The sequence below is a fragment of the Agelaius tricolor genome, unplaced genomic scaffold (assembly GCF_023055355.1).
Source record: "Agelaius tricolor isolate 1412-34295 unplaced genomic scaffold, bAgeTri1.0.p SCAF_37, whole genome shotgun sequence".
Classification (NCBI taxonomy): Eukaryota; Metazoa; Chordata; class Aves; order Passeriformes; family Icteridae; genus Agelaius; species Agelaius tricolor.
The window spans coordinates 3,477,400-3,498,296 of NW_027269297.1; the positions used below are offsets into that span (position 1 = coordinate 3,477,400).

At 49.4% G+C, this 20,897-nt stretch overlaps 1 protein-coding gene across 7 annotated transcripts in view; it reads right to left on the minus strand.

Moving 5' to 3' along the window:
* Positions 1 to 20,897, minus strand: part of EHMT1 (euchromatic histone lysine methyltransferase 1) — a 122,787-nt gene that overhangs the window by 99,030 nt on the left and 2,860 nt on the right. For 2 of the 7 annotated variants that reach the window (XM_071453828.1, XM_071453827.1), the window contains exon 1: positions 3,625 to 3,736. The exons of 1 other annotated variant lie outside the window; for it this stretch is intronic. In XM_071453828.1, the coding sequence (XP_071309929.1) occupies positions 3,625 to 3,717 (93 nt within the window). In that variant the 5' untranslated portion in view covers positions 3,718 to 3,736. Of the gene's footprint in view, positions 1 to 3,624; positions 3,737 to 4,207; positions 4,297 to 17,205; positions 17,227 to 20,897 lie in introns of those variants that run through there. 4 more of the 7 variants (XM_071453816.1, XM_071453814.1, XM_071453826.1 and 1 more) reach the window with 3 other exon arrangements.

Here is a 20,897-nt window from a genome sequence, read left to right on the forward strand (position 1 = left end):
ATTTCCTCAGCATCTCCTCCAGCTGCAGAGCACTGTGGCACCAAGTAGGTCACAGACCAGACAGCTCCTGAAGAATCACCTGCAGCTTGTTTCCTCTCCCTTTCTCTGCCTTCTTGGGTTTTTAGGAGCCACCAAATCACTTCACCACCACCTTCAAACCCCATCCATCCATCCATCCATCCATCCATCCATCCATCCATCCATCCATCCCCTCTCCCTACAGCCCTGTCTCCTGCCTTTCTGCTCTCTCCCAGCTGTTCTACTTCACCTCTCCCCTACAGGTCCTTAAAGCAAGATTTTCCTTCCATCTTCTCCTTCCCACAACCATATTTTTCCCAGCATGATGAACCCCTTGCACTGTTTCTTTCACCCTCAGAACCCTGGATGTTCTCTGTGCTGGTCAATGCATTAAACCCCATCCACCATGGGAAGGGAGCTCTTCTACAATTCCACATCTGGGTTAAAAATCACAGTTCCCCCCCCCGTGTCTGTAACTTCACTCACTAATCCTCAGGGAAAAGGGGGGTAAGGAGTCCCCTTTGCCAGCTGGTGCTGTCAGGCTTCCTCAGGTGCTCTCTCCATGCAGGGCTCCATCAGCTCCAAGGAGCACAGGATGGCCCAAGACTCTTCCCTGCTTCACTCAGGAGCCTTTGGGCAGGGACAGCACTGCCAAAGGACACAAAACAAGGATGCAGCAGCAAGGACTGAGCCCAGGGTGTTAAGGAAGCCAAAATTCAGCCATAAATTGGATTTCAAAATGGCCAGGAAGGCAGGAGAGCAGGAGGTAAAACTCCTCTGAAGGTGGAGAAATGCTGTGCGTGACAGCAAACCCTCCCACACAGCATCACCACAGAGAGGATTCAGCACAGCAAATAATTACAGGGCTCCTGTCATAATATCTGCTCTTAAAGGCATTGCCAGTTGAATCCAGGCTGGCTGAAGCAGTTAGAAGGGAGAGAAACGAAGTCACCAGGCTTTGAAGTGGTCACCATTTGGTTATTAAAGACTGGAACCTGCATGCTGTGTCTACCCAAGCACAGTTACCTCCCCCTCCCTGGGATTGCCAAGGTTGCATGAGGGTTTTTCAGATACACCCACAGGATTCAGTTCCATCTTGTTCTCTCTGGTTTGAATACAGTCCTGGCCTGAGAGGATACCAAAAAGGTGAGCAAGTCCCAAACACAGGTTTCTGTTCCTCCATTGAACGAAGCTGTGCTGGTGGAGAAAGGGACAAACTGGCCACACAGGCAGAATTTTCCACACAAATCTAAAGACAGGAATGTGCAAATTCAAGCAATGAATCCTCCTCCAAAGTCACTCATCTCAAAGAAAGCATCCAGGAGTCCCTGCCCTGCAAATCCAACAGCCTGCACAGGACACAGCTCCATGGGATGGAGGATCTCCCTCAGCTCAGCCACACCAGAGTGCTCAGGGTCTGCAAGGGGAGAGAGAGGCGTCCCCTCCATGGGAACCCCCAGCAGGGACCTGCAGAACCCCTCTGCAGAGCCCAAGAACAAACCCACAAACTCAAATTAGATTGGGTTGTAGCTACTTTTTTCCTTCCCAAGTGATCAGTTCCAGGGCTTGCTGGAAAGGAGCTGAATGTCTCCCTGGAAGAGAGGAGCCCTGCCCAGCAGGGAAGCAGCTGTGGGGTGAGGGTGTCCCAAAAGCTGCTCTGATCCAAAGGCACCAAGTCCCCAGGCCACCAAAGGCTTGGCAAGGCTGAAGAACAGTGCCCTGTGCTGGGGACTCTCCTCAGCCATTGAAAATAGCTCATTTCCCCCATTTTACCCTAAAGCAAGAAGAGGGGGAGGGCTTTATCCTCTGGCTTGGAGCCAGAACCCATGGCACTAAGGAAAGCGTGACTTTTGTCCCTTTGCTGAGCCTTTCCACCATTCTGGGACTGGAAACAGGAGAAGGTTTAAAGCTGGTCCAAACCATTTCAGGGATGAACCTGATTACTCTTCCCAGTGAGGGTGAAATAAAGAATGAGATGATGGATCCAGGCTCCCTAAAATCACACTGTGGAAAAGGGAAGGACAGCAATGACCTGCACTGGGGGACAGCCAGGGCCCAGCACCTTGTTACAGACCAAGGACCAGTCCTGCTGTCCCAGGACCTTGGGCCCTGTGCTGGTGAAGCAGCCCCCACCTACACACCTCAGCCTGAAGATGCATTTTTGTTACACCCTGATCACAGATTTTTACAGTTTCCTTTAACTTTCTTGCTTTCAACTTGGCTTCTCCAAAAAACTATTTCCCAGTTCTTCCACAAAACGTGCTTTTAAATAGAACTTGATCATTTTTCTCTGAACTAAAACCCCTTGTCATGGTGACAGATACATCACTGGCATCAGTTAAAAATGTGAAAGAGAAAATCCTCATCCACCACTGAGAAACAAGCAGCACCACTGAATCCTGACACAACCATGGTCCTCCACAACACGAGTCTTTGTTCTCACAATCATCTCCAAAACAATATTCTGACAACATCCTTCCCTATATAGATTTATATTGCTATATCTCTATCATTTCCCTCACGCCCATCAAAATGAAGTTATAATTAACCCATCATCAATAGAAATTACAATGATTTTGAAACAGCAAGAAACAATCTATTTGCATTTGGTAGCTAATTATTCCCCCTACGCACACAGCCACCAATGTTCCCTAAAACCATCCACAGAACAGACAGTCTGTGCTAGCCAGAGCTTCTGGAAAGGAGGGGAAAAGGAGGGACTAAGCAAAAAAACCTCAACGTTGGGGTGGCAAAATTTTCTTCAAATCTGCAGCATCTCGAGCTCAGCCAAGTCTGTAACAGAACTGCCCTTGTGAACTCATCCAGCAGTGTTAGAATCCACCTGGGTATCACATGGAAGCTGACAGCAACCTCAGGATGAACCTAGTGGGAGCCACTGACATTTGCTAAATTATTGAATTATTATTCCCTTCTTCACACCACTCCAAGGAAACACGAAGCCATTTTCCAATAAAAGCTGTTGGACATAAATTTCACGCCAGGAGTGCTCCCAGAGCCAGGCAATCCCTGGATCTGCAGTTGCACCTGGGATTATCCCCTCCTCAAGGAGGAAGGGTGTGCCCTCCTTGCAGCCACACGAGTCCTGGGGCATGCCCAGAGGTGACCTGCAGCCCCTCCAGCTCCCACTCACCAGGTACAGAACAGCACAATGCCCTGCCCCACCCCCGCCCCCACGGCAGGCAGGTTTTGCTGACACATCACCTCCATTTCCTCAGCATCCCCAAGGATTACAGCGATGTTTGTAAGAGGTAAAGACACCAGCCGTGGTCAGGGAGCACTGACTCCAGCAGCTCCAGCAGCCTGGCAGAAATCAAGCCAGCCAGGCATTTCTGCTTGATGTCCTGGGAGCCCCAGGTTGGCCCTCCATGGCTTGGGCTGCGTTCAGAGGAAGCTGACAAAAGCTCCAGGGATGGTAAATCACATCCTCCTTCACCCACGCTTCTGGAGGCGAGTAGAGAAAACACTCTTCGCTCATTAGGAACCATCCAAGGTTTCCCTTCATCTGGGATGCCCCCACAAAGCAGGGATTGGGGAGGAAGGGGCTCAGTTTCACCTTGACACAATCCCTGTGCCTGCAACACTTACCTGGCTGCCAAGGCATCCCTCCTCACCACGCCGAGAGTCATCAGCCTTCAAAGCAAAGCCAAAATAGCTCAAGGATTGTTTTCCTTCCCCCATCTGACACGGGATTGCAGCTCCTCAGGCATGGGGAGGAGGGGGAGCAAAATAATAGTAATAAACAAAAGCAAAAGCCTAGTCTTCTGTAGGCAAAGCTAATCCTGTCACACATTTTCTTCCCAACAGAAGCATGATAGATCGAGTCCCACTGGGTTCTGCTCACAACTAAACAGGACGAGGTGTTTGCAGCTCTCTTCTGCCAACACAGCTCAACGAGCAGCAAGGCCTCACCTCCTCTAATCATTTCACTCAACACCAAGCCACCCTGGAGCTCTACCCCAGCTCTAGAAAGCCAGCCCGAGCCTCAGGATGGCCTTGCACGGAAATAGGATTACTTTGGCCTGGAGGAAAAAAAGAAACCACAACATGAAGGTCACCCATAAAATCATTACACAGCTCCCTCTTCCCCGGCTCATAGAGAAAAAACCTTTCTCAAACCCTCAACCTGAAAGGAGAAACACAAAAAGATATGTACATTAATGCCATATACCTCCGTCAATTTTTTTCCTCGTGTCTTTAGAGCAGTTGTTTACTGCAGCCAACTGCAGAGAAATTACAGTAGCTTAACTCTCCAACTCCCTCTAAAGGATTAATCTTCCAGTGAGCATGCTCACGCGGGAGCTTTTTCAGCACTTGCATCCATTTCATGAGTGAGGGCTGCTGCACACATGAGGAAATGCCATTTCAGGGCTCCAGGCAGAGCGAGCAGCCCACAAACCAAGGGCTAAAGCCCTTCCCAGGGCTCCACAAAGGAGCTCTGCCCAAGCCTCCAGCTCCAAGGAGGTTCAAAGATTTCAGGTCCATGGCCCCTTTCAGGAAGGAGGGGGGCGGTGGTTTCCCTGCGACACTGTTTGAAATGTCTGACCTTGGCTTTTCTCTACAGCCTGGTGGACAGTTCACCCACTGAATCTGGAGTCAAAAATAGCTTCTTCTCACTGGCACATTTTTCCTTTTGCATCACTTGTTGGCTCATCTTGGCTTCTCAGAAAAAATCAGGAAGATAATTTGGGGTGCAGGGAGGGGGAGGGGAGGGGAAACATTCTAATAAAAAGGAACAGCTTTAAAAATCTAGTTCTCAACCCTGCATCACAGTTGGTAACAGATCCTGAGACACATTTAACTCCACAGATTAAGGACCCATGCAAATGAGGATTTGCTGGTAGACAACAAATCCAGTATCTAAACAAGGCTGTTCAAGTAATCTTGTCCATTCTCTCCTAGACCACTAAAGATTAAACTGCTCTATTTGAGATATTTCTCCCTCACCTCAAAGGATGACCCTCAATTCAAAGCCTTCCTGGTGAAAATAAAGCTCCAACATTAAGGACAAATACACTGCAGAAATAGTTTCTTCCATTTTCATCTTCTCATATTCCAGGGTTCTGCCCTTCCCCTTCCCATTTATCTATTTTATGTCCTGTTGCTTAATTGCTCTTTGTAGCTGAAAGAGATCCAAGCCTCCCCCTCCCCCCAAAGGCTCTTATTTCAAGTTTTAAACCCAGCTTGAGTCTAGGACATGCAGAAACCAGACTGCAGCCCCTGAGTCCAGGGAAAATCACAACCCCGGAGCCCAAGGAGAAAAAACCCAGAGGGGGCTGCAGCCCAAGGTCTGAGCTCACTTCCCAGACCCAGCTCCAGGCTTCAGCCCAGCCATTACAACTACCTAAACATGTACTTATTTTTCGAAAAGTCTTGAGTGTCTTTGATGCCATGAAGCCCCTTTAATGTTTTAAGCCCCAGAAGTGAATCCACAAAAAGGCAGGATGCCAGGAGAGTGTTAAAGAAGGGCTATGGCTGCGTTTGACAATGCTCGCTCACCATAGCGACCGTGCCCGCTAGAAATGATAAAACCTATGGTGACACTGGATATTTTGCTCTGTTGCCACCTAAATAGAATCACCCCCAGAAAGGGAATCTCTGTTACCATGCATTAAAATAGAGGCTTTGTTTTATTTATAAAGCATCCAAACTGGTTGGTTTGGATGTGTCAGAGCACAGGCTGCTCAGCCACCCCTCCCTGCTCCATCCTTCAGGGACTTAATGACTGATGGCAGCACTTCATCCTCCCCTCGCCTCCCACAGATCTCAGGTGCTGCTGAGCCTGCCCCAGCTCCTCCAGGGAAGGTCTGGAGCCAGGTGGGATCTGACCCTGAAAACCCCAGCAAAGAAAACCCCAGACTTTGGAGAAGGCAGAGGTGAAAAAGCCTCGACGGAGGAAGATCGTGTCCCGCTCTTCCTCCTCCACGGCAGGATTACACCCACACGTGAAGGTGGGATAGCAGCTATGGAGTTATCCTGACCTGTCATTCCTCATTTGGAAACCAGTCATACTCCCTGAGAGTTTAGACTTTGAAGATTGACTACTATTGATTCTTCTGCAAGCAAACAGCCCAAGCTGGCAATCAGTCAATAATAAGCAATTACTCGACAGCCTCTTATCTGCAGATGCCAGCCCAGACAGCTCGATTTGTGGAGGCAGCAGGTCAATAAATCAAAGCTGTTCTCAAATTTTAAAATATCATCATTTAAAAACCCACCCAGCCTTCAAACTGGCTGGAAGAGCAGCCAGGTCAGGGGGATTCCTGCAGAACAGTGTGGTGGCTATCACTAATTTACAGCTCAGGAGATAGAAGGTGATGTGCTGAAATCCACCCCTGCCACTCCTCACCTCTCAGGAGTAGCATGAGTGGCAGCTGGATGAAGATGATGACAGGGAGAGGAGGAAGCAAAACCCTTCTCCTTCAAACAATGACTTGTAGGGAAAAAGCAGCCTTCCCAAAGCACTGCCCAGTCCCTGGGACACACCTTGCTGCTCACCAGGAGCCTCAAACCCCAACAAAAACATGTTTAACACCCCCAAGAGAGCAAATTAACAACACCTCTCTTATCCCCCTGCTGTGACCTCTGTACCCTGGGTGTACAATTAATCATTTCATCCCAGGAAATGCACTTCCTCACCTTTTCATGGCCTAAACATGAGACAAGCACAGGAGCCAAAGGCTCCTCATGAGCATTTCAGTGTGACCCAGAGGCAACACTTTCAACCCAGCAGTGCCAACAGTGCAACAAAGAAAACCAGCTGAAAACTCAGAGAGGCATTTCATGCTCTCAGTGCAGGCTCCCTTTACAGGCTCATCTATATGAAAAGAGATAAAAATTGCCCATTTAATTTGCAGAAGATTGAGCATGCAGCTGGAATGCCAGCCCAGTGCAATGACAATATCATCTATCTATCTATCTATCTATCTATCTATCTATCAATCACTGCAAGGGCAAACACAATCTTCTGTCTAGTTCTGTAGACTCTAGAAACTTCCCTGTTTGTCCATGGGTTCTTGCACAAGTCATAGCAACAGCCCAAAAGGACCAAAAGAACAGCACCACTTCAATAATCCTGCTGGTGCTGCTGAGGAGGGTGGTGGCCTGCAGGATGCTCTGTCCTCCACATCAGGAGTTCACCAGGGACACAGGAGGATGTAACCAAGACACCCAAGCACAGGAAATCCAAGCCCCTTGGAGCCTGTGAGGCTTCCAGTGCTACAGAAATGTCCCAGATTCATCACATTTGGGGCAGCTCCCCCACCACACCACAGTGATCCCATCTAGGCTGGCTGCCAGGGGTCCAAAAAGTGCAAAGCACCCAAGAGAGGAAAAGGAATGACTTGGGAATATCCTACCATTGGTCCCAGGAAGGGAAGTGTTTGATAATGATGACCAAATCTTGCAGACTGAGTATCTACAACCATACCAGCTTGAAAAAACAAGATTTTGAGCCTAAAATCTAAATAAAAAGGGATGACCCAATGGAAACACGATCAATCCCATAGCTGGTACTCACTCTTCACACTCAACTTGCCACAAAATTCAGGTATCTGAAGATACATTCTAAATAATCACAGTCTTCAACACTTTTCAGTGGTCTGGGAGGGAAGGTTGGGTGAAAGGCAGCAGATAATGGATTATTTCAACTTTACTTGGCAGCTGGGACAGAACTTCTTGAGGAGCCTACTGAGGTTTTCCCTTCCATCTACACAGGGTGCACTCAGGTCCTTGCAGCAGTGGCTGGGCCAGCAGGAAGCTGTGGGAAGCTGTGCCCAAAATCTCAAAAAGATTTCTTCTCTTCTTACCCACAGAGCACCTACAGGTGGCTTTTACACTGCCAGCCTTGTCTGCAGCACAGTGGCAAAGCATGGGAGAGCACTCAGGAGGAAAAAAAAGGTGTTAAATGCATCTTCCTGTATCACTCTCACCATATATAGAGAAGCTACAAAATGCCAGAGCAGCTGACAGGATCCCACAAACCGCAGTGCAGAGCACCAGAGGCTCCTGAGTTCTGCAGGAAAGGTTTTCTGATATAAAAATGGACCCTTTTCCATCCCCCTCCAGAAGTGCAGATGGCCAGCAGGTCAGTGGATCCATGCTGTAAGGACAGTCCAGTGGCAGCCCAGCTCTGGGGAGGAGCCTGCAAAGCTGCTGGAGTTGCTGGGCATGGAAAACATTTTTTATTTGCTCAGGAAGGAGCTGCCTGCCATGGGCCTGGCTCCCACAGCCCCTCTCCAACCAGTGCTGACCTACCCCACACAAGGAAAATAACACAGCAACTTTACAAACTACAGCTGTGGCAGCAACACAAAACTCTTTCTCACCTTTTATGACAAAAGCAATGCCAGTTGCAAGACAATAAGACATCACAACCTGCCATTCATCCTCCCATCTCAAGGCACAGCCATTCCATACAAAAGCTGGAGATCACCTGTCGTGCTCTGCTTCCTTCTTTCAAATGCAGCATTGTGTTAGCACCAGGATCCCGCTGCTTTGGGGCTGCAAGTGTTGCTAGAGCAACAAAAATGCTGGAAAGTAGAGCAGAGAACAAAAGGACTCCAGAGCCCCACGGAGGATGGGATCAAGGAGACAGTAACAATGTAAAATGGGACCAGGAGACCTCCCTCAGAGCAGGGAACTGCCATCTCCCATCCTCTGCTGGGCAGAATGATAATTTAGCAAGTAGATCATCCCAGTAAGGAATTGCAGAAGCTCAGCCCCATGTCTGCTTCTCCTCAGGAGCCCCATGACTGACCAGAGCCCTGCTCCCCTCCATATCCATCCTTTCATGCCCAGCACAAGGCTGCCATTCCCAGCTGACTTTGCAGGAATTAGGGATGTGTTTTTCTGTAAAGGCAGAGTAAATCCCTGCTTGCATGTCCAGCAGGTCATCCTTGCAGCAGGAGATGTGGTCAGAATTGCCCTCACTGGACAAATCCAAGTTAGGTGACATTCCAGCAGCTCACTGAGACCAGGGGATCCCACTGCACCTTGCAGGGCTTAGCAGAGGGGCCCTTGCTGTAAGGAACATGGATGCTTTAGGAAATAATCCTCAAAGCAGACTGGTTCAGGGATCCCCTTTGTCCCTTCAGGCATGTTCAGCACAGGGTGTGGGGAGAGTGTCCTGGCTGGAATTGTCACCCCTGGAGCTGGGCAGGGACAGACAGCAAGCACCAGGCTGCTGTGTGATGGAACCCACTGCCAAAATCCATCCTTGGAGGGTTGTGTCTGCTGCAGCAGGCTGTCTGCAGCCCAATCCTAACCCTGGAGAACTCTGCAAGAGCTCAGAAGATCCTCCACGCACACTTGGATTCCTTTGCACCACACTGGTCACAAGGACGTGGCTAACTCTGATGTGTAGCCCATGATAAAAAACACAGTTTAAAGGCAGCCTTTGTTATGTAACAAACACTGTCCCTCTGTGCCTGGTCTTCCTCTTACCTGGCCTTAACCCTGGCTCTGCCAACAGCTTCCAGAAGGCTCTGAGAGGAAAGGGAGCTCCTTGCAGGAGTCACATTTGCTACATGGGAGCACAAACCACTCACACAAACTAAGCAGCAGCAGCAGGAGAAGTCCTGGAGGTGTCTGGCTTGAAGAGTAAAAGCAAAAAAAAAAATTTTTCTTCAAAGCTTAAGCAAATCCTTCATGGGTGAAGCTGATGAAGACACAAAAATCCTCAGGGTGGATTATGAAAATGAGCAAAGGAAGGACCAGCTCCAGGGAAGTGAGGCTCAAAGCCTGGCTCAGAGCTGGTCTCAGCTCCTTGTGACCACCTGCACAGGTTAAAGACCAAGCAGCAAAGAGGATGAACAGTATTTATTCCCCCCTCTGGATTAAAATTCAGAGGTGGAGATGTCCCATGAACTGTGAGGATGCCAGCAGCAGAGCCTGCCTGTTCTGGGAACACAGGGCCAAGGTTGCTCAGGGAGCCTCCACACCTGAGGAAACCTGAAGGGTTTGCTGCAAGCTGACCCAAGGCCCTGCTACCCATGGCTGTGCTGTGAGCTTCCAAACCAGCCCAGTGCCAATGCTCAGGTGCCTCCTTGTGCCTGCTCACAGCTCTGGGGAATCTCTGTCCCCTCTGAGCTCTGCTGAGCAATGCACCTGGCCCATGGCACACAGAGCAGAGCACTGGGATGTGCTCCAGCCTCACCTCAGCTGGCACCTCCAGCCCAGCTCCCCAATTCCAAAATAGCTTCTTCCCCATTACAACAAAAACCACAAAAAATACAAAAATTCCCACAGGCAGAATGACAAATGCTGGAACTGTATAATGTAAAAAAAGAAGTCAATTAATCCAAGGACCTGAAGACTGGTCCAACCACAATTTTGGCATCTTTTTAGTCATTCCTGATAAAGGCACCTCTATACATGACAGTTCTGTTGTGACAGGTCAAAGTTAGACCAACAGAAATGCTCTCCTGCCTGAATGTGCTGACACCAACATGGGCTGTGCCCCAAAACTCCCCACACAGAGCTTCAGCCTGGGTATCATCATCATACAAACACAATCTTCATTAACAGTCATTGCTTTCAGCATGCAAAGGAGCTGCCATGATCATCCTGTCAACTATTTCTACAAATCCAATGGATAAACCTGTAACTGAGGGGAAAACACATCACATCTGCTTGTTGCTGCTCTGCTGAGGAGGGCTGGGAGGAGCCCAGGAGCCCATCCAAAATGATCTTTATGCCATGGAAGCAGCTCACTCACTCAGGAAGGCTAATTTTGCCAGCAAAAGCTGCAGCCACATTCAAGCCATCCAAGACACCCACACAGCATTCCTGGATGGAGGCAAGGCTCACACCTGCCCACACAGCCAGGGCCTGGACCTGCAGCCTGCTCCAGTGTCTGTGCCCCTGTGTCACCACAAACAGCTCTCCCTGCAGTGCTGAATGCTCTGGAACAGTATTACTGTCATAATTAGCAATTACTGCTCTGATGCATTAATGTTTGCAAGTCCCAAACCCCCCAGTCTGGCCTTGTTGGGTAATTCCAGAGCAGAGCCCTCAGCAGCACTGCCCTGCTCCTCTTCCTGCTGCTTTGGCTCTGCCCTGGACCATGGGCTATTCCCCCATGGAATTGTGTTCATATAAACAACCCATGCCACAGGGAGATCCCTCATCACACCCCTGGGGGCTCTCAGGGCAAGGAAAGGGGTTTTAATCTGATTTTGGGCACCATACCCCTGGAGAAGCTGCTGCAGTCACATCAGCAGCTCCGAGCATGCACTAGAAAAGATAGAGATGTTAACTGCTCCCCCCAGCAGCTGCCCAGCCCAGCAGGCAGGGAGGTGATACAGCCTCCTGTGGGGAGGGACAGATGTGCCCAGTGCCACAGCACAGCTGGGGAGCTCAGGGGAGGGGACACAGCACCCAGATAATGGCAGTGGCTACAGGGGATTAGCTCTGAAACTCAGCTTGGGAAAACTCACTGCTCAACTCACATGGAGATTAACAAACATTTTGATTCAAGAATTCCCACAGAAAGAAATGGGTCTGATGAGCCACTGTGGTCCTTCCAGCCTGCTTGATCCAGTGATTCTGTGGTTGCCCATTTTCCTGGGAATTCCCCTGCAGAGGTGGCCTGTGTCTCTCAGTCCCCAGGCAGCAAGGGAACAACAATCTGTTGGGACACCCAGGAGCAGGGAATGTCTGGCAGAGGCAGGAAACCCTCTCTTTCCTCCTCCTTTCCTCCCTGGGTGATGTGACACACAGGGATATTTCCAGTTAGCACAACTCTCCATTGGCCAACCCTTCACACAGTTCTGATAATGCAGTGAGAAAACAATCCCGGCTGATTTTCCTTCCATGCAATTTCACTTCTAGTACTGAATATAACACACTCCTTCCCACTCCTGTGCCCAGAGCCAAACAAAGCTGATCTGCTGGAGAGGGAGGTTTAAGTAGGATTTAAGATCTGCCTTGAGCTCCTGGTGGCAGCCCACGATGGAGTGGATCCTACCCAGGCTGAGAAACCACATCAGTTTGTCACATGTGGAATAAAAGAAAGCATTGAGAATTTGTGCCAAAAAACTCAGGGCTTTTTCTCATTCAAAAAAAAATAAAATTAAAAAGTAAAACAGCTGAACTAACCAAGAGAGCAGAGTTTTTCCCAGGGTTTCTGCAAGGCCAGATGCAGGCTGTGGCTGGGAGGATCCTGCATTGGGGCACAGCAGGGCAGGGGATGCTGGTGGGGGGACCCAGCCCTTGGGATTCCCTCCCTGCTTCCTGCACTTCCCTGCCCTCTGAAACCAGGCCTGAACCTCCAGCTGCAGCTGCTGTGCCCTTGCAAGTGTAAAAAACCCAAACACAACACAACTGAAAGGAAAGGTCACCGAGGTGACTCTTTCAATTTTGCTTTAGAAAAGTCCTTGACAGGTTGTCAAGGTGGATTTGTTTATTAAAAGTGTCTTTTTCCTAGCAAGGAGCACAGAATGTCTGTACAATAGATGTCATAATTGCCCAGGTTTGTTAATAATTGCATCAGTTGGAACAGGATGCATTAGCCTAATTTAAGAACAAAATAAGAACATATGAAAGATCACAGGTCCCATTTTCAAGGTGAATCCATGGCTGCTAGCACAAGTCCAGAGACGATGAGCTGGGCCTTCAGAGTCCCACTGGCTTTGATCACAAATAGTTCATACTTTACAAAGGGCTTCTGGAAGTTTTCTATTCCCTTCATCAGGCCTGGCCAGATGTCAAGGAATAAAGCCAAAACCCAGAGCATATAAAATAGTGACCCTTATGTAACTCACCATCTCTTACCTAATGAAGATAATCTCTACATTTAAAAATTAACATTCAGCACTTCTTCAACAATTCCAGTTAAAGGCTTCCAACACCAAGTCAAGCCTTTGAACTTTGGGGAGAAAATTACCTCTGTTTTACAGCTGGGAAAAGCACCACAGGCAGCAAAACCTCAACCAGCCTTGCCTGGACACTTCTTTAACTTCTTTTGTTTAAGCTGCTGCCTGCCCCATTGCCTGGTACACTGCAGGGAGGCTGCTCTCACTGCAGCTGATGGCAAATCCCTCCCTGACTTCTGTAGGTTTGGATCAGGTCCCAAAACTCTTTTTAATATAATATTCCAGTCTGGGTAATCTTCTGTCTTATGGAGGGTCAATGCTGCAAATTCTGCTTGCACTTAAGTCCCATTGTCTGTCTGCACTAATTCTGCACAGACAGCATTTCCTCAGGCCCCTGCTCAGACAGCAGCACACTCACCAGCCAGGCAGCTGCTAAGAGAGAAAAAAGAAAGCCAAAGCCATAGATTCACCTTTCCTTAACACTCAACCACACAGTCCAAGCCTCATTTCACACATGGGACCGCGCTGCAGGAACCCTGGGACACAAACTCCGAGCTTACAAAGCATCCTCCACACTTAGAGGGCAATAAAAATTAGCTTAATTAATAATACATGGGCAAGGAAATGTTAACGAGCACCCAGCAGGGGGGCAGGGAGTGCTGTCTAATCTCCTTGTGGGGACTGCTTGCTTTGGCAGGGATCAGCAGCTGCATCAGCATCACCATGGGGCAGGGAGGGCTCTGAGTCACCGGGACACACCAGGGAACATTCACATCTCTCTGTAGAGCAGACACTGTTGCATCGGGAGTTACTCTTGGCAGCCCCACACCAACTTCCACTTGAGGAGTTTTGGTCATTTAAAGAAGAGTTTTGGCTATCCTGGGCAGGCAGAGTATAAACACACACGGACACGGGGCCTCCTCCTCCTCCTCCTGCAGCTCTTTGGCCACGTCTGCAAATTCTGCAGCTCTGCCCACACCAGCCTCGAGCTGCTGGGTCACGAGTGAGGGGAACCAGACCAAAGCTCCTGCTCTTGGGGAATATCCAAGCTGTGTCCTTAGGGCTTGCCCACCCTAAAGAGGCACAGGGTGCTGAGGCTCATCCCAAGGCAGACAATGGAAATCCCCCCTCCCAGCTGGTTCTCCTCCCTGTCACAGGAGGAGACTGGGAGCCCCACAGGTGCCAGCCCGGGGCTCCCAGCCCCCAGGCAGCCCCGGGGCTCATCCCCTGCAGGGCTGTGCAGTGTGGGGAGGAGGTTCCCTGCAGCCAATGGAGCAGCTCCTGCCTTTCATGGGAAGCATGGCTGGGAACAAAGGCCCGGTGGAGAAAGGCAAACTGGCTGGGGAAACTTGCCAGCACTGGCCAAGGCCCAGACCTGAGAGATGAGCCTCATTCCTCATCACCTCCTGCCCTTCTCCTCCTCCTCTCCTCCTGTGACAGCCCTGGGGTCACACCGGGTCAGTACCTGAGCCACTGGGGATGGGGATGGGGACAGGGATGGGATGAGGATGGGGATGGGATGGGATGGGGACAATCCATGTGTCCCATGTCACTGATGCAGCCTCAAACCCCAATTCCAGCCCACACATGAGCCACAATCCCAGCAGCAACAGCCACACAACGTGCACGTCCTCCCTGCACAAAGCACCAGCATCTGCAGAAGGAGGGAAAATTTGGGGCTGCTGTCAGCCAGGGGCAGGAGATAAATGATGTCTATAAAGCAGCCTCTGTGAGGGCAGTCTGGAAGGCTGAGAAAACATCAAACCAGTAAGGTTTTAATAAAAGCCATAAATGATTAATACCAACATGCTCTTATGAAAGGCAAACTCCTAGAAACACAAGAACATAACCAGATCACCAGCACAAAGGGCACATTCTACAGGGAAGGAAACAACAAAACTCACAATAAAAACCCAGAAGAAGTGCGAGATAGGCATGGAGCTCACTGTGTGTGGCAGAAATCTTTTAAAAATCTTGAGAAAAACCCATGAGAAATACAACTTGCAGCTCCTAGAAACCAGAGTGGAAATAAAAGACAGAATATGATCCCCCCTCGCTGGCCTTTCCCAACGCTGCACGCCGGCAGCTCCTGGCGCTGTGAATTCCCAAATTCAAAGCAGGCAGAGCTGCAGTTTGTCTGTCTGCTCACTGGTGGCACCTCCCTGCTGCAGGGGGATGTCACTAAAGGACAGGCAGGACCTTCACCTCACCTCTCCACACATGCTCCTGGAGCTACAGGAGCTGGCACTACAGCAAGAGGAAATATTGCAGCTCACCCAGGGCCATCTTTAAAGGAACAGTCCTTGTTTGTCCTCAGAGTGTGGCAAAAAGGATGAAATATTCCAGATGTCACCTCCAGGCCCGACAGGACACCTCACAAACAATCACCTTTGCATATTAAGAAGGCATTAAAGCACCAATCTGAATCCAGCCCAGCACAACTAAAGAACACCCTTCCTAATCCAAAGAACAAAGGGATTTCAAATGTATGGGACTCACAAACCCTTAACACTTAAAACACAGAGCCAACAAAAGCCATTACAAACAAGTTTGCAATTAAAAGCACCTCATGTCTTGGTTACCAGTGCAGCAGTGGTGCTTTTTGCAGAGCCTTCTGGGTGTTGATTTAAGCCATGAAATATTAATGATACTCTTCAATTAATAAAATATTCAGACTCATGTTTCAGATTCTCATAATCTGGAGGTTTATGTGCAAACTGGCAGGATCCTACAAGGAACCACACAAACCAGCTCCCAGCCCATTGTTAATGCTTTCATCTCCCAAATACAAATATTCTCTACTTTACACCTCCAAACCCACACTTGACAGGCTGTAAATTTGCTGCCAGCCTCAGTGGACATATGAAATGCATCAAAAAATGAAGATCATTTCCCAGGTCCCAAAAATGCAAGTGACTTCAACAGCCATCTCCTATTTAGTGCAGGTCCCAGTGACCTCCAGGCTGGAGGTGCTGCCCCAAATCAGATCCCAAATGCTCCTCACAAGGCAGGAGGAGCCAAGAGGAGCCTCCAGCACCCTCCATGTGCCTCAAGCAAAACTCACACACAGGGAATGAACTTCAGTCAAAGCAGCCTAAAAATGTGCCTTGGGTGACACCCCAGGAGCTCTTCATTAACTCTCGAGCTAATCAAGAGAGGACAAATTAAACTACAGGGAAGACAAAATAAAATGTACTGAGGGTTTTTCCACCCAGCTGCTCCCACCTGGGCTGAGCCAACCCAGCATCAAACGTGGAGTCAGTCTGGCAATTGGGTAAGGCTTTGGAATCACAGATTTGGGATATTTGCATTCACTGGATGCTGAGGAACACCACGTTTCAGTACCTCCCTCCCAATTCTGCAACAGGCATACTTTCAATTCCCAAATCAGCAGCTGGATGAAGCATGTAATTTTGAAACCCATTAATCCTTTCTAAGTCTTCTACCATGTGCATGTTTAATTTCCCACTTCTTGAAACAATATTATGATTTTTGAGAGAAGCAGAGCTTCTGAATGCTCTGGGTCAGCAGTATGAAACATCCCCAATTCCCAGTGAAGCTGGATAAAGCATTGGGGTAATTTGCCTTCTGGCTTTGAGCCTGTGGGAGAAATTACCTATTAAAACTTCCTCTGAAACTGCAAGGATTGGAAATGTGCAACTGGAGAGGAAGAAGGTAGCTCAGATTCTCAAGAAAACAGGAGCTGATGCTTAAAAATTAAAAAAGGAGGGAAAGATGCATTTCATTGCTCCCAGGGCTGTACTCAAATGCACCTGCAGGTCATGGCCAAGAGCCTGGGGAGATCAGGGCTCCCTTTTGCAGGACAGCATGCTCAAATCCTTCTGTCCACATCTGCACTTGAGTTCCAAATTAATTAAAAGCCTGAAGCAGCACTCTGAACAACTTTGACCATAATCAAGGCCCCAGCACAGCCTGCAGCAGCTCAGACACCTGCAGTGCCATTCTCTCTGCACAGAGGTGCCTCATGTTCCCTTCTCTGGGGATGGCTCAGCCCATCAGGCTCATCCTGGCTGCCCCCAGAAGCAATAAACTCCTCATTCCTCTGATTCCCACCAGCAAGGGCAGCAGGAGCAGGCAGTGCTGCTGCAGCTTCCCAGGGCTCCTGGGCTGGCTGTGCCCACAGCCCAGGGAATGGATCTGTGCCATCTTTGGGCACCTCTGATCCCCACCCAGCTCAGCTCCCCAGTCCTGCTGCTGCTGCAAATGCTGCACTGAGCTCACAGCACCTTCTGGAGCAGTTTCTGGCCCAGCTGACCCCAGGATATAATCACTGTCATTATTTTTATCCCTGTTCACAGAATTTCACATTTCCCTGGAACGCTCAGTCACTTACCTGGCTTTATTTTGGGTTTATCCATGTCAGCCTGGTTATCTTGCTCCATATTTACTTCCTCCCCAGCTGCACCACCTGCAAATTTCCTCCTTGTCCATGTGCTGGCTCTGCAGGATGATCAGCCTTATGCAAACAGAAGTGGACCTGAATTTTCTGCTCTGCCACTCAGCATCTCCCTGTCCTGAACTGACACTGCCTCAGAGAGCTCTCCTGCCAGGAGGAGACACTGAAAAGGATGGATTAATATGGAATAGCCCATCCCCACCCCCAAGCCAGCCCCTGGTACACCCAGACAGCTCAGGTGGACTCACCTGGCTCAGGATTTGCCTGGGCCATCAGTCAGGCAGCAGCTCTGAACCATCCCAAATAGAAATCCAGGCTGAGACAGGAGCAAATGGCAAAACAATGGTGGGGATTGTGCTGGGCATTAAGGAAACAGGAATCCTCTTGGAGCAACATTTCCTACTTGAAAAGAGGATGTGCTGGATGTGATTGATACTTTCTATGCTACAAAGTTTTACTTAAAAGCAGGAAAGCTTTGAGAAGCTTTTCTATTTTAGACACAGCAATACCACACTGAGAGCTCTTCCAAGCATGGTTTATTCTGGGTTTAGGAACTTTCCAGAGCCAGGAGGGCCACACCAAACTCTTCATTCCCTCTTGGATTCACTTCACCACTTCAAGCAGACTCCAGCCATCAGCAATGGGATGTCCCTGCCCACAGAGCCCCACATCAAGGGAGCACAGACTCACAGGGCTGCTCCCTGCTCCTCCTGATCCACACACAGCTGCCTGAGCTCCGTGGGGACCTTTGGCTGCCACAACAGCCAGGAAGAGGGAACTCTCCAAGATGTGTCTTGAAGCACCCAAACAGACTCCTTGAACCCCTCACAAAACACAGTCCCCTCTCACCTCCTCCTTCTCTGGGGTGCAGTGGCCCAAACCAGCACTTTGCCAGGAAAAAGCAAGAGGGGAAGTGTGGGAAATGGATTTATAGCAAATTTCAGCATTTCTTATCTTAAGGTTTGCATACTATGTGAGCCCTGTGTCAGGTTTTGAGAATTTTCCATGAATCCATTCCCCACAGGGAAGAGCAGTTCTGGGGTGGAGAGGGGAAGGGACAGAGCCCAGGCAAGGTGGGAAAGAGCAAGGCTCAGACTGGCACTCCAGACCAGCCCCTGAGCAGCTGCCCTGGTGCACCCTGGAACTGGGACAGCCCAGGGATGCTTGTGCCCTCCTCACTCAGCTGCTCCCAGGGCAGGGAGACTCCAAGAGGCTCCCCCCATGGAGGAGCTGCTTCTTCTCCCCATTGCTGTTGGGCTCTCTGCTGGTAATTGCATCTCTCCCAGGGTTTCTGCTGACACAGCAGTGGGAGAGCAATTCCTTTGTGTTCGTGGACAGAGAACTATGTGGGCAAAACTCCTCAAATGGAGAGCAAGGCTCTGCTTTGAAAAGCAAAAAATAAGCCCCCTTGGTCTGGGATCACCTCTAAACTAATAAAGTTGCATCCACAGCAAGGACTTTTATTACAATTTCAGCAAGAAGAAATGAAAAATCATTCTCTCCAGCCAGCATAATTATATTGGAAGAGTTTATTTAAAGTATAACCCAGGCCTTTGATTCTGCCTTGAGTGACAAAATGTTCTTCAGATGCTCTCCTCAGTCACATTGGCTCAGTCACATCAGCTTAGCACAGCTGAAGGGCACTTCTAAGGCTTTCTTAAAGCTTCACAAGTCCTATTTGCTCATTCTGTTATTATTTAAAGTTTCTCTAGATGGAAGAAAAGGATGAGTTCCCCACGGGCCTTTGCCAGCCCACAACATGTGAGAATTCATGGAAAAAAATAAAAGTTAGCACCTATTTGACACAGGATAAGACTTCACCAGGGCCAGGGCTGTGTCTAATTATTATCTTGTTAACAGAGTAACCTCCCTACTTCAGAAAAGTTCTAAAACCTCCTTATGAGTATCAGAGAGGGGAAAAAAAAACCCAAAAAACAAAAAACAAACAAACAAAAAAAACCAAACAAACAAAAAAACCAACCAACAAAAAAAAAAACAAACAAAAAAAAAATTTCTTTTTCTGCCCAAAGACAGAGTTCAAATGCATTAACCTGGTGCCCCTGGAGAAATGTACCACAAGTGAGCACAGGTGTGCTCTGTGTGTTCAGTGTGGTGTGAACACACCTCAGGGATCCAGCTGCCCTGCAGGACACAGCTCTGAGGAGGAGTGCTGGGGTTTAAAACACACCAGGTCTTCCTGAGCTGAGTGACTGAAATGTGAATTAAAAAGCACAGAGGCCTCTCCTGGCTGGCAGGAGGGAATGAGGGAGGGAAGGCCTGGAAGCAGAGCTGGATGGTGACACCTGGCAGACACAGAGTGCCAGTCTGCAGCTCTTCCCTCCCAGCTCCTGGGATCCCTCCTGCACTCAGCACCTGCTGCAGGAGCCTCTCTCCAGGCACAGCTGGGGAAATGCTGGCCCTTGATGCTGTGGGGAGGTGACTGAGCTGGCACTGGGCTCAGGGAGCTCCCAGCACTGGCTGCAGGGGGTGAGAGGCAGAATCAAAGGCAGGGAGAGGCCTCAGCATCACCCTGACCTGAGAACTGCTCAGCCCAGCCTGGGGAGCTGCTGGGTGCTGAGCCCATCCCAGATCCAGCCTGGGGAGATGCTGGGTGCTGAACCCATCCCAAAATCCCAGATCCAGCCCAGGGAGCTGCTGGGTGCTGAGCCCATCCCAGATCCAGTGTGAGGAGCTGCTGGGTGCTGAGCCCATCCCAGATCCAGTGTGAGGAGCTGCTGGGTGCTGAGCCCATCCCAGATCCAGTGTGAGGAGCTGCTGGGTGCTGAGCTCATCCCAGAATCCCAGATCCAGCCTGGGGAGATGCTGGGTGCTGAGCCCATCCCAGATCCCCAGCCAGGAATTCTGCCTGCTCTGCCAGCTTGTCACTTTAGAGATCAAAGCTGCACCTCCAGAAGAGGAGATTTTACAGATCCGAACAGACAGAAGGGGAAAAAAAGATGAAAAATGCAGTGTGACTTCTAAGGGAACCACTTCACTCAAAGCCACACACACACTCCTCACTTCCTGCACCAGCCTCCCCAGGTCACCACGAGCCCCAGGACAAACATCACGGCCTGAAGTTCAAACTTGCACCAAACGAGTATTTTGGGAAGCACACAAACACAAGGGCAGCTCTCCAGCAAACTGATGCAAACTGGAGGAGCAGCATCAAATCTGATCAACGTGCACCTCATACATACTGGCTGAGAGAGCTTCAATTCCTCAAAACTCAATTCCTTCAAGTTTGAACTTTAGTGCAGTAGGTCTGAAGCACGTAACAACCCCAAACTGGACTGGATATAAGACATCTGCTAAAGAAATCCAACAGCAAAATCAGATTTTTCTGCAGCCTCGTGGTTACTGCACCTAAGGACTGCAGCACAGCCATTCCCCAGCATAGAGATCACCTGGGACAGAGGTAACAGAGAAGAAAAACAACTGAAGTTCACAGGACTTAGCAAGAACTTGGTGTTCAAAGAGATCCTCCCTCAGCCATCAACACTAAGATCTGGCAAGAAGCTGTTCTAGACTGGGAGATTTTGTCTGGAGTTCAGTGGCTGCCAGCAGAGCTGGTTGGGCACTCCCTGCAGACACACAGACATCACCTTCCCAACCTGCCCACTCCCTCC